We start from the raw sequence: 17399 nt of genomic DNA on the forward strand, positions 1-17399 counted from the left end.
CTTCGGCTAGAAGGGTAGGAGAGTTAGGAGCCCTTGTGGTAGATCTACCTGACATGGTGTTTTACCAAGGTGAACCCAGATCCCCATCCTGGTTTCCTGGACAAAGGTTCATCAGACTTCCACATCAACCAAGACATTCAGTGCCAATCTTCTACCCCAAACCTCACACTTTAAGGGAAGAAGCTAGTCTTCACACTCTGGATGTAAGAAGAAATCTTGTTTTCTTCCTCAAAAGAACTAAGCCCTTCAGAGCTTCTCCTAGACTTTTTATCTCTTTCGCAGAGAGAATGAAGGGACATCTCATTTCCATCCAAAGAGTATCAAAATGGGTCTTGGGGCATTTTGGCATTTTACAAAGCTTCTGAAGTGCATCCTCCAGGCTAGGGTGACAGCCTATTCCACTAGGGCACAATCTACCTCTATGGCCCTGCTTAAAAACATACCCATTGCAGACATTTGTAAACATGGTCATCTGTGCACGCTTTCCCAGAACTATGCACAGTACTAGCTCCATCTCCTCTGCACCTACCATAGTAGCTTGGGCACTGCATAGGAGTCACCTAAAATGGAGCACCTGTAGGAACAGCTACTTGAAGAAATGTCAAGTTACTTACCTGCACAGTAACTGGAGTTCTTTACAATGTTTTGTCCGCATGGAGCTCCACTACCTGCCCTCCTTCCCCTCTACTTTTGAATCCTTGCCCCGATCAGTTGAGAAGGAACTGGAGCAGCGGCAGGTTCACCCTCCCCTTTGTGGCCTAGGACTGGAGCATGAGGAATATAAGGCGCAAGCATGGATTCTGCTACCAAAAATCTCTGAAGAGAAGTGCACAGGCGCCTGCACACCTGAAGTGAAGTCCATAGGGACAAAATAGCTCGAAGAACTACAGTTACTGTACAAGTAAGTAACCTCTTCTTTCCTATGTGACTGGCACACAGCTGTGAAGATGAATTCATTAATATTAGTAGGGCACTCAAATATTATGGTGATGGGAGTCATATGTAACCTAGATAGATTTTGAACACTACTATGCTCTCTGCCTCATTGATATCTTGTGGTCATGAGCTCCATTCACTTACTTTTCCTCAGAACTTAGTGTTGCTTATTTTAGAACACTGAAACAATGCACTGCAAACCAGAAAATAAAAAGTCTTATAGGAGATTATTCACTGGCAAAAACTGATCCTTCAAAATGTAAATGCCCAAACCTATAAATAAAACAAAACAGTATATAGTGTTTTGATCAGCTTTCCTGTCTTTGGGCTTGTCTACACATGGAACTTAACAGACACAGTTACAGCAGAATAAGCTATTCTGTAAGGCTGTTGATTAATTGCAGTTAACTCACGCGATTAACTCAAAAAAATAAATTGTGATTAAAAAAATTAATCGCGATTAATTGCAGTTTTAATCGCACTGTTAAACAATAGAATACCAGTTGAAATTTATTAAATATTTTGGATGTTTTTCTACATTTTCATATATATTGTATTATGTGTTGTAACTGAATTCGAAGTGTATATTATTTTTATTACAAATATTTACACTGTAAAAATGATAAACAAAAGAAATAGTATTTTTCAATTCACCTCGCACAAGTACTGTAGTGCACTCTCTTTGCTGTGAACGTGCAACTTACAAATGTACATTTTTTTTAGATAACTGCACTCAAAAACAAAACAATGTAAAACTTCAGAGCCTACACGTCCACTCAGTCCTACTTCTTCTTCACCGAATCACTAAGACAAACAAGTTTGTTTACATTTACAGGAGATAATGCTGCCCTTTTCTTGTTTACAGTTGTGACGGGTTCGATCACAGAGACCCCCTTGGGACTGTTATCTGATGTGCTGGAATTACCTCTGAGCCCGTTTTCCACTGCCAGCTTGGGACTCTAGAACCCTGCCTTGTTTAGCCAGACATGCTAGTCTGCTGCAACCAAGACCCAGGTCTGGTCCATGCCCCCAAAGCTGCAGTCTTTAATCAAAACTGCTCAGCAGGTTTCCTATCTCCAGCATCCAGATACCCAGCTCCCAATGGGATCCAAACCCTAAATAAATCCGTTTTACTCTGTCTAAAGCTTATACAGGGTAAACTCATAAATTGTCCGCCCTCTATAACACTGAGAGAGAGATATGCACAGTTGTTTGCTCCCCCAGGTATTAATCACTTACTCTGGGTTAGTTAATAAACAAAAGTGATTTTCTTAAGTATAAAAAGTAGGATTTAAGTGGTTCCAAGTAATAACAGACAGAACAAAGTAAGTTACCAAGCAAAATAAAACAAAGCACGCAAGTCTAAGCCTAATACATTAAGAAGCTGAATACAGGTAAATCTCACCCTCAGAGATGTTCCAATGAGCTTCTTTCACAGACTAGACTCTTTCCTAGTCTGGGCCCAATCCTTTCCCTGGTACAGACCTTGTTAGTTACATCAGACATCTTAGGTAAAAAGCAGGGGATTCCACATGACTGGGACCCCTTTGTTCTGTTCCACCCCCTTATATATCTTTGGCACAAGGCGGGAATCCTTTGTCTTTCTCTGGGTTCCCACCCCTCCTTCTAAATGGAAAAGCAGCAGGTTAAAGTTGGATTCCAGTTCAGGTGACATGATCACATGTCACTGTAAGACTTCATCACCCACTTGCTGGCACACACATATACAGGAAGACTTACAAGTAAACAGAGCCATTTACAACCAATTGTCCTGGTTAATGGAAGTCATCAAGATTCCAAACCACCATTAATGGCCCACACTTTACTTAATTACAATAGGATGTCAGAGTTCCGTATTCCTAGTTTCAGGTACAAGAATGATTCATTCATACAAATAGGATGAACACACTCAGTAGATTATAACGTTTGTAATGATACCTTACAATAGACCTTTTTCATAAAGTATATTTCAGTTACATCATATTTACACTCATAAACATATTTCCATAAAACATTATGGTGTGCAACTTCAGAACAAGGTCACCTGAAAGTGAGAACAAGCATTTGCATGGCACTTTTGTAGCTGACATTGCAAGGTATTTACATGCCAGATATGCTAAACATTTGTATGCCCCTTCATGCTTCGGCCACCATTCGAGAGGACATGCTTCCATGCTGATGACGCTCATTAAAAAAATAATGCGTTAATTAAATTTGTGACTGACCTCCTTGGAGGAGAATTGTATGTCCCCTGCTCTGTTTTACCTGCATTCTGCTTATATTTAATGTTATAGCAGTCTTGGATGATGACCCAGCACATGTTGTTCATTTTAAGAACACTATCACTGCAGATTTAACAAAACGCAAAGAAGGTACCAGTGTGAGATTTCTAAAGATAGCTACAGCACTCGACCCCAGGTTTAAGAATCTGAAGTGCCTTCCAAAATCTGAGAGGGAGGTGTGGAGCATGCTTTCAGAAGTCTTAAAAGAGCAACACTACAGAACCCGAACCACCAAAAAAAAAAAAAAAAAAAAAATCAACCTTCTGCTGGTGGTATCTGACTCAGATAATGAAAATGAACATGCGTCGGTCCGCACTACTTTGGATTGTTATCGAGCAGAACCCATCATCAGCATGGACGCATGTCCCGCAGAATGGTGGTTGAAGCAGGAAGGGACATGTGAATCTTTAGTGCATCTGGCACTTGTGACACCAGCTACAACAGTGCCATAAGAACACCTGTTCTCACTTTCAGGTGATATTGTAAACAAGCAGCAGGCAGCATTATCTCCTGCACATGTAAATAAACTTGTTTATCTGAGCAATTGGCTGAACAAGAAGTGGGAATGAATGGACTTGCAGGCTCTAAAATTTTACATTGTTTATTTTTGAATGCAGTTTTTTTACATAATTCTACATTTGTAAGTTACACTTTCATGATAAAGAGATTGCACTACAGTACTTGTATTAGGAGAACTGAAAAATACTATTTCTTTTGTTTTTTTACAGTGCAAAAACTTGTAATCAGAAATAAATATAAAGTGAGCACTGTACATTTTGTTTTCTGTGTTGTAATTGAAATCAATATTTGAAAATATAGAAAACATCCACAAATATTTATATAAATGATATTCTATTATTAACATTGCGATTAATCGTGATTAATTTTTTTAATCGTTTGACAGTCCTACTTTTCTGTTATAGCTATGCCAGAATAAATCCCCCTGCAGACAGTATTCTGCCATAGTTTATTCTGCTATAACTATGCCAGTAACTGTCCTCATGTTGACAAGCCCTCAGAGGAATAGTTTTTCAAAGTAAAGAAAGGTGGTTTTCATAATATTTGTCCTGTCTTTTGAAGGTGTTGCTCTACCATTAAAATATATAGCATGCCTTTAATAACACAATTTCAGTAATAGAAACTGAAACACTACGTTGTCCTGTATCTGAAAGTATTTATAGAATTTTTTTCAGAATACGGTAGATATATATGAGGTTTGTGGCTATCGTAGGACCAATTGCCCTGGTTTCAGAGGACAAAGGGTTAAAAAGGGAACGATCAACACATTTTAGATGTTTATCAAGTTGTCTCAAAAAGAAATACAGAAGTCTATTGAGAGGCCTGTGAACCAAGGACATTCAGCCTCTGTTTGCATTCTTTCAGTTATCTCCTTCTAGCTAATTGGACAAAGAGTAAGGAAGCGCCTCATATCTTTCATGCCCTCTGACAGTAAAACCTGTAGGACAGAGGTAAAATGTTCAGAGCTGCTGACTAAAGTTCAATTCAAGATTATTTGGGGGCCATTGAAAAGGCAGGAGATGCAGCCCCCAAAGTTGACAGATGCTGGGGATTTTCTGGGATTGGAAATGCCAACCTCAAAGAAGGCAATTGACACTGGAAATTTAAACTGCAAAGCTGCCCAGCCTTCACCTTCAGAACAATAAAAGATTAAACTTTTTGCTGAAACTCTCAAATATCTTCATGCTGTAACTCAATCATATGCCTGGTTATCTGCCTAGCTTATAGTCAGAGAGAAACTCTTAATTGTTTTATCCTTTTAACTGTATTTTTCCACACTTCACGCTCAGTTCTGTAAGAGGCCTCCCATAGATTCTTACAATTGGTACAATGTCACTTTTCCTGGCAGAGGAAACTCTGCTGCTCATGCCTCACTACTGCTCTGATTTCTTGTGATCTCAAGGTAATATTTTTACCGATCTCAAGGTAATAATTAGTGTCCCATGTTTAGGTTGACTTAATTCATATGCTTCTGCAGTGATTTCAGTTTATTCTCAAAAGCCTAGATGCGATTGAAAGCAGAAGAGGCAAAAGCCTGGGGGTTCCAAGCTGTAAAGCAAGTGCAGCTTATCCTTAAGAATCTGCAGCCTGCTTGTATAATCTCTTAGGGTGAGAAACTGCCATTCATATCTAATCTATTTAGTATATTAAGTTTAGTTTGCATTGTTTATTTGCTAGGTAATCTGCTTTGAGCCTTTGCTATCACTTATAATAACTTAAAATCTGTTTTTAGTAGTTGTTAAACTTATTTCTGCTTTATCTAAACTAGTGTGTGGGAATCATAACTCGGGGGCAAAAAGCTGTTGCATATTCCTCTCCACGTTGAGGGAGGGGGCGAACTTTATGAGCTTATGCTGTACAGTTCCCTGTGCAGTGCAAGATGATATAATCTTGGGTTTATACTCCAGAGGGGGTGCGTGCCTAAGGAGCTAGGAGTAGTTTTCCCATGCAGGGGATGGTCAGAGAGCCTGCTTGTAACTGCAGCTGGTGTGTCTCTATCTGTAGGTATGTAGGTATGCTGGTGAAAGTGCAGGCTGGTAGGCTTTGTAGCTTGTCACAGCAGTGCAGTGTAAAAGGGAGCCCAGACTGGTGGCTCAGAGAGCTCAGTGATATCTCAGGTCCAGGTGGCACTCTGGGGGGAACCTGTCACACCCCAGTGCATCCAGACCTTCCTGCTGAGCCTCATCCTGCCACACCCAGAACCCCACCCTACTGAGTCTTATCCCCTGCATCCGGAACCCCCCTGACCTCAGACTCCCCCAATAAGTCCCACTCCTCCTTCATCCAGACCCCCACTAAGCCCCCCCCTGCATCCAGACCCCTACCCCTGCACCCAGACCACTCCACTGAGACACCACACTTGACCTCCACCCCGATGTGTCCCAACCCCCTTCACCTGAGCCACCCCAAGGAGCCCTCCCATCTGGACCTTCCACCCCAGTGAGCCCCAACTAGCTGCACCCCACCCCCAGGCCCACTTCCCCAGCACCTAGACCTCCCTGCTGAGCCCCATCCCCCCACATCCAGACCCACCCTGCTGAGCCCCAACCACCTCCATTTGGACCGACTTGCAGATTTCCATTTTCCCTGCACCTGGAATCCCCCCACCACTACAAGCCCTTGTGCATCGAGATCCCCCCTGCACCCAGGCCCCCACTGAGATGCCTGCACCCAGATTGCCCCATACAGAACCCTCTCACTCCACATCTGGATCTCCCCAGACTAAGCCCCACCACACTTGGATCCTGCTGGGCTGAGCCTGCCTGCCTGCCCCACACCTGGTGCACCTGGAGTGGTTTCTGGGGCAGGTCTGGCCCTTGCGGTGTGTCAGGGTCAGGTGCAGCCTCATGGCTGAGTCTGTGTGGGAGGAGAGGAGGGGGCTGCAGGGTGATCTCCCACTTCTGTGCTGCCAGTGGCCTGTGCTCCCCACTGCCATGCTGGAGCCTCCACATTTATTTATTGACAAATAACATTTGCAGAATTATAAAAGATTGTGTGCAGAATTTTTATTTTATTTTTTGGCACAGAATTCCCTCAGAGGTAATATTAATTGTTTCTGAAACTCTCTCTAATATATCATGGCTCTGGCCGTGCTCTTTTAAACCTGAGGACTCAAGGAAATTTCCTTGTCTATTTCAAGGTTTTCACAGGCACCACAGCCAAAGATCAAAGCTGGCTACATCTACTGAAGTATGTGCTGCTGTAATCAATCACAGGGGCGAGAGAAAGAGAGAAATGCTTGCTTGGTACCAATCTCCAGTATGCACTGTCCTATGGTTGTGACTGATAAGCTAACGCTGCTGAAAGTTTCTTCTTATCAGGACACACAAACCCCTCCCTACCATACTGGGGTTCTCCCTTGACCAATGGTTTGCTGTGCTTTACCACGTCTTATGCCACATACGGGCTAGAAAGCACAGCGGTGCCACTCATCACAGGGCGTTTGTCTTGATCTGCCTTTCCCACACCTTCCCCCTCACACAATGGGTGTAAAGTATGAGAGCGGTAGCCGTGTTAGTCTGGATCTGTCTTAAAGGTGACACTGGACTCTCTGTTGCAATGGGTGTAGTTGGCTCATTTGGTTACATAGTGGCAGCTAGTACGTGCTTCCCAGACACCACTGGCAGACTGGACACTCCATTCCCCATCCCCGTCCACTGTTCCTGGAAGATGCATGAGTCCTGCCGCACCCTTCCTTGCCACAGCCACAGCAACACCGCCTGCTTGGAGTCGGGCTGACTGGGTCACCAAGCGGAAAGGACATGGCGGGCCAGGGCCACCTATAAGTCACCAAGGACCGTGTCACGGCCAGTCAGGGGGAGACACCTCGTGGCCAGAGCCAGGTCTACCATGATGCCAGGCAGGGAATGGCCAGGGCCAGCAGGGTGGGGGTAGGGGAGCACCATGGCCAGTCACTGCGGGGCGGGGAGCCCCCCTCCTCACAGGGCGCGGACGGGCGGGGTCTCGAGTCTCAGGCTGCGGCCACCAGCCTCTACTCAGGGACCCCCTGGCCTGCAGCGCCAGGTGGAAGAATCCAGGCCCCGCCATTCCCGCGCGCTGCTGTTTGGGCCCCTGGCAGCTCCCACAACTACATTCCCCACAACTCGCTACGCAGACCCACTCGTAGACCGGTCCGTCAGCCCCCCCCCGATGGCAGGCCGCGACGGGGATCAGCCAATCGGAACGAGCTCGTTCGCGTGCACATGTAACCACCGCCCTCCTCCCCCACCACTCCCCGCCCCCAGGGTGCGGGCAGGGAACGATCGGAGTTGTAGTTCTGCGCCACACAGCTGATGGCCCGCGCCGATTGACACCCGCGTCTTCCAATCAGCAGCTTCCAAGGCTCTCGCCCGCAACTGTTTGGCGCGAGTTTGCTGGGTTCACGACGCTGCTGTAACGCGCCCGCTGGAGCGAGGAGGGGCTCGCGCTACGATCCCCGCCCTTCCCTTCTCCCACTAGGATCTGGTGGTCTCCCTTTCCCCGCTCAGAGATCCCAGCCCCTCAGCATCTCCCCCCGCCCGATGGCGCTGATGGCGGGCGTGATCCGGCGGCTGGACGAGGTGGTGGTGAACCGCATCGCGGCCGGCGAGGTCATCCAGAGGCCGGCCAACGCCATCAAGGAGATGCTGGAGAACTGGTAACGCGGCCGGGGGACCTGCCCGATACACCCTCGCGCGGTGCACGCGGGCGGGGGGCTGGGCCGTTCGTGCGCGTGGCGGGGGCAGGTGACAGTTAAACTCAGCGCAGCCCGACCGCCTCAGTGGGGCGGGGCCGGTTTCCATCCTCCCGGCGCCTCGCGCCCGCCGGCGGCGCTCCTGGGCCACAGGGCGCATCACTGCGGTGCCCCCGTCTCGCCACGGAAGTTGGGGGTGGCTGAAGGTGGCCGTGAACGTGCCCTGCGCTGCCCTGAGGGGAAACGCCACTGTCGGTGTTCTCCTTCGCTGCCCTTTACTTCCCCTGGGGCTGCCAACTTCCTACTCACACTAAACCCAGCACCTCGGCCCCGCCCCTGCTCCCTCTCCCCTCCCTCCCTCGCTCATTTTCACCGGGCTGGGGCACAGGGTTGGAGTGCAGGTGGGGCTCTGGGATGAGCGGTGGGACTGAGGGATTTGGAGAAGGGGGGGGGCTCCAGGCTGAGGCAGGAGATTGGGGTGCAGGAGGGGGTATGGGCTCTGGGCTGGAGGTGCAGGCTCTGGGGTGGGGATGAGGGATTTGGGGTGCAGGAGTGGGCTCTGGGCTGGGGGTGGAGCAGAGGGGTTTGAAGTATGGGAGGGGACTCCAGGCTGAGGCAGGTGGTTGTGGGGTGGGAGTGGATACGGGTTCTGGGCTGGGGGTGCGAGTTCTAGGGTGGTGCCAGAAAATAGGGGTTATGGGTGCGGGAGGGGGATTGGGATGTGGGGGGGGAGAGGCGGATGAGGGCTCCATCTGGGGATGCAGGCTCTGATGGGGGGCTAGGGAATCAGGAATTTGGGTTACATGAGAGGGCTCGACGCTGGGGACCGAGGGGTTTGGAGGGTGGGAGGGGATCAGTGTTGGGGCAGGAGATTGGCGTGGGTGAGGGTTCCAGCTGGGAGTGCAGGCTCTGGGGTGGGGCTGGGATGAGGGGCTTGGGATGGGAGAGGGTGCTCTGGGATGGTTCGGAGGGCAGGAGGTGGATCAGGGTTGGGGCATGGGATGAGGTCAGGTGCAGGCTCTGGGCAGTGCTTACCTCAAGCAGCTTCCAGAAGCAGTGGCATGTCTCCCCTCCGGTTCCTACGCAGAGGCACAGCCAGGCAACTTTGTAAAAATACACCACCATCCCTTGGACAGCTTTGGGCTGCAAGAGTATTATCAGTCAGAAAAGAAGGAACCGGCTCCCGGTGTCTTTGCCTTTCGGTGACCTGGCTCCAGAATGGAGGAAAAGAGAAAAATAAGGGAGACTTGATGCCATGACCTCAAAAACCCTCATAACAGCCATGCTGAAAGGTTAGACTCGTTGTAGTTAGCTGTTTAGTAGGTAATTGATATGAGAAAAAGGAGGAAAGGGACGTAATATAAATTGCAGTATAATTGCAGACTAGATTTCTTTGGAAGTAAATGTCACTTAACTGGACACAGAGATGCTTTGCTTTTTGCAGTTTGGATGCCAAATCTACCAGCATCCAGGTGATTGTTAAGGAGGGAGGTCTGAAACTCATTCAGATCCAAGATAATGGGTGTGGAATCAGGGTAAGTAAACCTACTGGACAGGTACAGGTTGGTGTAGCGCTTACTTATGGACTTTGTTTTCAGACATTCATGATCAAATTTTCCTTGCCTTAAGAAATTGTGGAAATAGAAATGAAATGTTAATGCGTGTCTGTCTTTCTCATATAGAAAGAAGATTTGGATATTGTGTGTGAGAGATTCACTACAAGCAAATTGCAAAAATTTGAAGATCTGGCTAGTATTTCTACATATGGGTTTAGGGGAGAGGTAAGTTTATGGTTAACAGCTTGTTCATTGCCACTATGCTGTTGTGAAGGGGTGTAGTTAATTTCTGATTCCTGGAGTCATTTAAAAAAGATGGGAGTTCCTTAAGAGACTCCATCTCGGCGCTGAGTGTGGTTGGTGTGCGTCTGGGGGAGTGTTTAGGGTGGAGGTATAGTGCAGGGAGAAGATGAGTGATTGAGTGATGTGGAACCAGGAAGTGTGTGTTAACTGAGTGGGATAGGTAGACAAATCCATTTGAGTGATCTGGCGAAGATTAGTTTTTGGGGTCACTCTGGTCCTTTTCCCCCATTGATATTTGAGTACTAGGGAGCATGTTGGTTCTCCCCCAGAAGAGATGGAGCAGTTTGGTTCGGGGAGAGTAAAGAGGAGGAGACTGTTGGAATAAGACCCAAGCTGTGGAGCAGCTAGAACCCCTGACTGAGATCCCAGGGCTGGTGGTAGTGAAACTGACTGGTTTGCAGAGGTGCTTGGCCTCCTGGCAGAAGATTACAGTACCACCAGCAGGATAATTGTATCTGGGGTGGCAGAATTTTACATGTGGCTCTGTAGGGGGACCAAGTTGGAGATGGATTGATTAAGTGCTGTCAACTCTGAATCACCCCCTCTCCCATTTTGTGCCTATGACCCTGGTAAGTTCCCCTGCCACTGCTTCTTTTGTGAAGGATGTGCTGTGGCAATGTGCCTTCAGAAAGAACAAGAAGTAGTTACACCCTTAAAAATTGCTATCATAGGACCTATAGTGTGTATTTACACTCAGAATAAGACTAAAACAAAACTGAGGAAATATGCAAAATAAAAGCAGGTTATACAGGAAATGCATTACTTAAAAGACGTACAGTGGTTTTGTTAATGCAGCTAAAAGCTTCTATGCAAAGGAAGGAATAATAATTACAATTTACACCTTGTTATCTCAGATCTTAGAGCTCTGACAGCTGTGCAAACTGGGAGGGAGGGAGACAGCCACATGTCCTGCTTTTCTATCCCTTGACCCACACTGTGAAGTTGCAAGCAAGTTAGGCTTCTCCTGTTGGCTTAATTTAAAACTGGCTCCCTTTGAGATCCACGCCCATGAGCAGTGTGTGTTTAAATGGATTCACAGGGAGTTCTTCCCCTTTGCCGACTGGCTGCAAAATGTAATAGTTCACTCTTTAACAAAAGTGATAGCCCTTCTTATCACCACTTAATTGTAATTAGCTCTTCCTAGTTACTTGATCATCCCAGCTCTTTGGAAGATCTAGGGTTTAGCCTGGTCTTTCAATCTCACACAAAATAATAAAATAAAATTAGAAGTTTTGAAAGCATTCAAAGAAAAAGCACATCCTGTTGTAATGCAAATATATAAATATGTTGTAAGTATATTTGTTTCAAAACACATTCCTTGGTTATTTTCAAGGTAACCTGAAAGGGGGGAGGGGATGAGATGGGAATGAATTTATGCCCTTTTTGCTTTATGATGTATTAAGAAGACTATTTAATATTTAAAAAGTTATTTCTAGTGTTGTGAATTTTAAGGCCTGTCTTTTCTGTTTGGGTGGAGATCTCCCGTCAAGAACCCAGAGATGTAGGTTGAGAGCTCTTCAGCCCTTAATTTTTTTTTTTTTTTTAAGTATTTCAGTTTCCATTTAAAAAAGAAAATTAAGAAGGTAAAAAGTTATTCCTGAGTAGAATCCTTTAAAGGAAAATAGTGCATTGATTAAAAACTGTCAAGCCTTTAATTATACCACTGTCACTGGTTCTGTGTTAATACTTAGTCTATCCAGTGTTTGCTATTAAAATGTTGACATATACCACTTGCAAGTAATTAACAAATAGGGAATATCACAGTAACACAAATTACTTGCAAATGGTAAATGTCTGCATTTTAATGGCTACCACTGTAGAAGTATTAATTCGAAAATTAATATTTCCTTGAGTGAGGTTTATAAAAGTTCATTTTTTCCCCCTATAGGCATTGGCTAGCATAAGTCATGTTGCCCATGTTACTGTCACAACTAAAACTGCTGATGCAAAGTGTGCATACAGGTATGCTGTGTATTCACTCTCTAAAAAGTTTGTGTGTAATCATTTATTCTCTTTTCAGAGTTGTTAATAATATGGATGGTATTTTGGATAGAAATAAAGTTATGGAAGGGATGATTTTAAGAGGAGGGCATGGACATTCAGGACAGAGGAAAAGGGATGGAGTTTCAGGCATATGGATGGCTACAAAAAAAAGTGCAAAGATCAAATGGAAGAAGAATAAAATGGAGCATTGTGGAGGAAGCTGTAGTAGGACCAGAGACAAGCATGGGGGTGATAGAAGGAAGTGAGAGCAAAGATATAGGCAGAAGCACAGTTGTGGATTGACTGCTTTTTATTCAGACCAGAGGCTCTCAAACTGGGAGGCGTGAGAAGCTTTAGAGGGGGAAAAAACATACTGTGCACATTTTACCCACAGCAATGAATAACTAGCAAAGCTGATTCCTCCAGACATATAAGGTCCTCAGATGGCGCTGTACATTTGACTCTAGATGGTGCTGTGCATTTTTACAGATTTCTGTTATGCTTGCATAGTATTATACAAAGTCGTTGCCATCTGTACATTAATCCGTTTGCTATGACGCGGTGTGCACATTTAATTGTAAGCATTGATCGCGATCAAAATTTTGCTTTTGCTCTTATTACAATGGATTGTTGGTTCAGTTTGTATCAATACCTTACTGTTTCTGATATTTAGTGAGAGGTGCCCATGTTGATTTTTTTTTTTAAATCGGTAAAAAATTGTGTGGTGGGACAGGGGCGTAAACTACTACAGACAACAAGTAAGTTTTAGAACCACTGGCTCAAACTATAGAGGTAGGTAAAGTTGCTGGGTTTAGCTAATTTAACATAATATTTTTGAACCTTCAAATAAGATGAACAATTTCTTTAAAGGATTTCTATTTTAGAGACCAATCTAGGGCAAACTTTCTTGTCCATTTTTCACCTTCAGATAAAATGATATAGGTAGAACTGGTTACTTGATATTTCCCATTATAAGACCATGTTTTCATTTGCTTATGATTTTGCCAAACTCTTAACCACTTGGGCTGAAATTTTCCATGCTGGGTATCTGCCTCAGACTAAATTACTTGGAGAAACTTTATCCAAAATGGTTCAGCTGTTCCGAGAATGAGGCTAGGAAAAAATATATTGTTTTGTCCATGTTAAAAAAAATTCTGGCAACCTTTTCTTTGATAAACTTTGGTGACCCCATGCTTTGGAGCAAGGAGTTCAAATTTGGCAAGGAAGTGGCCTTTGTAATGAGCCTTTTGCCATTCTGATGAAAACCTACCCAAATTTGGCCAAGTTATAAGCCTTTGAAAATACAGTTTGCATATGCTCATTAGAGACTTCTTAGATTTTACCAGCTAAATTTCCTGAAGAGTCTGTCCACACTGGGCATATTCCCCTTGTGCGTATCAGTTATGATGCAATCTCTAATTATAGCATTATATTTGAGGCTAGTCAGGGAACCTCATGGCTTAAGACACTCCAAATACAGGTAGTTTCTTGTTCGGATTTGGTTTTTTTCCCTTTCTAGGTTATGTCTTGCTTTATCTTATATAAACTGACTAACCCTTTTCTTAGAGAGACAAGGTAGGTGAGATAATATCTTTTATTGGATCAACTTCTGTTGTTGGTGAGAGACAAGCTTTTGAGTTTACACGAAGCTCTTCTTCAAATTTGGAAAACTAGAAGACCTGAAGAAAAGCTCTGTGTAAGATCGAAAGCTTGTCTCTCACCAACAACAGAAGTTGGTCCAATAAAAAATATTACCTCATCCACCTTGTGTCTCTAATATCATGGGATAAACATGGCTATAACATCGCAGCATTAATCCTTTTGTTAACATACTTGTTTTTAATAATTATGACATCTTCAAATAGCTAACTGTTCTTCAACTAAAAAAACAACCAATGCTTTGAGCTGCTGCCCCATCAATTAAAAATCACAACATAAACAAAAGACTGTCTATAAATATGTACACCGTAGCTCCCACCCTCCTCAGCGACCTTAATCAAGAGGGGGAAAAGATGGGCTTTGCAACACATTTGGGACGTTCATAAATCTGGGCTCTGGCAAACCAAATAGGAGCAGACTCTACAATTGAGGATTCGTTACAGAGAATGCCCTGCCACCAGTCCCCTTTTGTTCATGATGAAGGAACTTTTGCTCAAGTCCCTTACCTGCCCTTAACTGTGGGGCTGTGAGACTGGGGGAGAGGTGAATTTTCAGGTAACCTGGTTCCAAGCCATTTAGGATACCTTGAATTCCACCCGGAAGCTTATTGGAAGCCAGTGTATGTCACAGAGCACTGGTCTGATGTTATACCCAAGTTGAATGCCAGTTAATAAAAGTGCTGCAATATTTTGCATTGGGCTCAGCCTCCAAGGTGTAGCCCTGGGGAGAGCACATTACAGTAATATAATCTCAAGTTAACCAAGGCATTTTTACATGCAAAGTGTTTAGAATTAGGTAGTTTTTTAATTTAATAAAGTGATAATAGTTATCTAAATTCTATTCCTGGAAAGAGATGTATATTGGTCTGTCCCCCGTATCTTAAAGTTTGTTAAAATTTATGGGAATTTTGAAGAAAAATATCTGGCCACTAGAGGGCAGTCATATTGTTTGTTCATTTTTTTTTTTTTTTTTTTTTTTTTTTTTTACAATAATGAAAGTATAGCAGTTTTTCATCTTTTTGTTTTTGCAAACAGTGTTGTGAATATTGTTCCAGGAATACAAAAATGGGACAATTAAGGAAAACCTGTACCAGTTAGCTTAAGTGAGAACTCTCCTGCCATTAGAGATAAAATTTTTGTTATAACTTAGAACTACTGTATTTCCTCTTAACAGGAAACAAGTTTGTCCTATACTAATTATAGAATACATAGGTAGGGACTAGAAACATATACTACATAAACTGATTAATCTGTATAACTCACTAAAGCAATTATATCATTCAAAGATCCTAACTATAATACTCCAATAGTGCAATGAATAAAGTGCACGTGTGGGTTTGTAAGATACTATATTTACAAGGCAGGTCTGCTCATCTAACTTGTCCCTTGCTGACAGCACAGTCCTATGATCCTTAAGGAGGAAATAGCTGAACCTCAAACAAAAAAGAATGCATTACAATATCCTTTGCTGTGGGATGGGGTTGGAAGATTCTGTTTTATTACCTGAGCAGGTGGGAGTGATTGCAAATAGATAAGAGAATAGAATACAATTGTGGCGCTTACTCATCCACAAGAAAAGGGAAAAAAAATTGCAACCAGTATAAATTTAACCACATATAAGCTTGATTAATCATGCAAATTAGTAATTCTTTTCACATTATCCATTTTATTTCCTCTTCAAGTTTTTAGAATACTTAAGTTCTCATTCAAAGACTGATATCGGAGCCTAATGTTTTTTTGTATCAAAAAATTCTCAAATATGTGTTTTATGTTCATGTAAATATGTCAGTGACATAGAAGTTCAAAAAATAAAACTTGGATCAACCTGAAAAAACAAAAAAACCTCAACCCTGACTGGACTGGCTTATTTCCTGAAAGCCCCTTGACCCCGCCTGATTTTTCACAAGATTCATGTCCCATTTTACCACCCCCACCCCCAACCCCCAGCTACATCAGTGTCTGACAACTATTTATTTTGTTTTCTATTAGAGCAAGCTATTGCGATGGAAAACTGAAAGCGCCTCCCAAACCTTGTGCTGGAAACCAGGGGACTCAGATCACGGTAGGTGGTGGTGGTGATTTGTTACTTGTATTACCATAGTCCTAGCCCAGATCATGGACCAGTACCCTACTGTGCTAGGTAAACACAGAACAAGATGATGATCCATGCCCCCAAAAGGATTTAGGTTAGTTGTCTTTCTTTCTGGCCTGCACGTCTACAGCCTCATCAACTAAAAATGTATTTTATAATTGTCATGTAGTTTTTGTGACCTTGTGGAGTATTTTACAGATTTTACAACAACATAAGTGCTTTGTGGAATCTGTCCAAAGACTGTAGGGCAAATTGCACAGGCTCCTCTTCCTCTCTAGATAGTGGCACTGTATAGTGACATGGGAGAAATATTTAATTTTATGTTGTTTGGACTTTACATGTAAGCATTGGGAGAGTGAGGTGCACATCATATTTAAAACCATGCAATATTGAATTTCATCATAAACTTAATGGGACACTGGTTTCCAAATCCAATGTTAGGTCTAGTGTGTTAGTTGACCTAATCACCTAAATAAAGAATATGTACATAAAACACAGATCAGTATTGTGCAGTAGATGTAGCAGTATGGAAAGAGAAGAGTTAGTGTTTTTCCCCATGCTGCTCACACTTGGGAGGAGCTCCCCATGAACATATGTAAAGCTACCTCATTATCCTCCTCCAAAACCCACTTCAGAACTTTTTTTTCCTGTGATGCCTACAAAATACTTTACAACAATTAAAGTGCTGGTGTGCTGAGACCACTGCCTATCATGCTGATTAATATTGTTTCCTTGTACTCTGCCAGCTGTCTATCCATCTTTTGTCTCTTGTTTTACACTTAAAATTTAAATTCTTTGAGGCAGGGAGTATGTTCTGTGTTTGTACAGTGTGTTACGCAAAGGTGTCTGGTCCATGATGAGGGCTTGCAAGTGCTATGTTAATACAAATAATTAATAACAATAATAGTGGTAGCAACTCTTATAACATAAAAACAGGAAACTGAACTTCCCCCTAATATTTGTGCCTCTAGGAGTCCAACAGTACGTTTAATGTTAATTTGGTAATTTCATGAAAACCTCAGATGGTTATTATTTCAGTTGGTCCTAAATTCACAGAAGGGACTGTAGCAATGGATCTCGTTACTTAATTTGTGTTGCATTAAAATACACTGTGTCTATAATTGTCAACTGCAATCTTAAGGATTTTTACCTCAGAACTCTTCTTTGAGTGTCATTTGATCTGAGGACCAAACACTGGTGAAATTTGTGCCTTCTTGTGAAACATACAGTTATCAAAAGTTTTGTGATACTTCACTATCTTTCTCGAGAATGGCATTTTGTTAGGTGAAACTAAGCAGCTAGAGTACAGCTAGAACTTCGAATTTGAGTGTTCATGTCCAGACCATTTAGGTGATTTTATATCAAGAAGATTGGTTCAAATGAAATAAGTTTAAGTAT

General features: G+C 43.4%; 1 protein-coding gene across 5 annotated transcripts in view; it reads left to right on the top strand.

Annotated features, from left to right (window-relative positions):
* Nucleotides 1-8017: 8017 nt before the first annotated feature.
* Nucleotides 8018-17399, top strand: part of MLH1 (mutL homolog 1) — a 38859-nt gene continuing 29477 nt past the window's right edge. Inside the window, exons 1-5 of one of the 5 annotated variants that reach the window (XM_034761090.1) lie at nt 8018-8373; nt 9854-9944; nt 10092-10190; nt 12157-12230; nt 15899-15971. In XM_034761090.1, the coding sequence (XP_034616981.1) occupies nt 8258-8373; nt 9854-9944; nt 10092-10190; nt 12157-12230; nt 15899-15971 (453 nt within the window). In that variant the 5' untranslated portion in view covers nt 8018-8257. Of the gene's footprint in view, nt 8374-9446; nt 9702-9853; nt 9945-10091; nt 10191-12156; nt 12231-15898; nt 15972-17399 lie in introns of those variants that run through there. The other 4 variants (XM_034761089.1, XM_034761088.1, XM_034761091.1 and 1 more) reach the window with 4 other exon arrangements.

The sequence above is a fragment of the Trachemys scripta genome, chromosome 2, assembly GCF_013100865.1.
Source record: "Trachemys scripta elegans isolate TJP31775 chromosome 2, CAS_Tse_1.0, whole genome shotgun sequence".
Classification (NCBI taxonomy): domain Eukaryota; kingdom Metazoa; phylum Chordata; order Testudines; family Emydidae; genus Trachemys; species Trachemys scripta.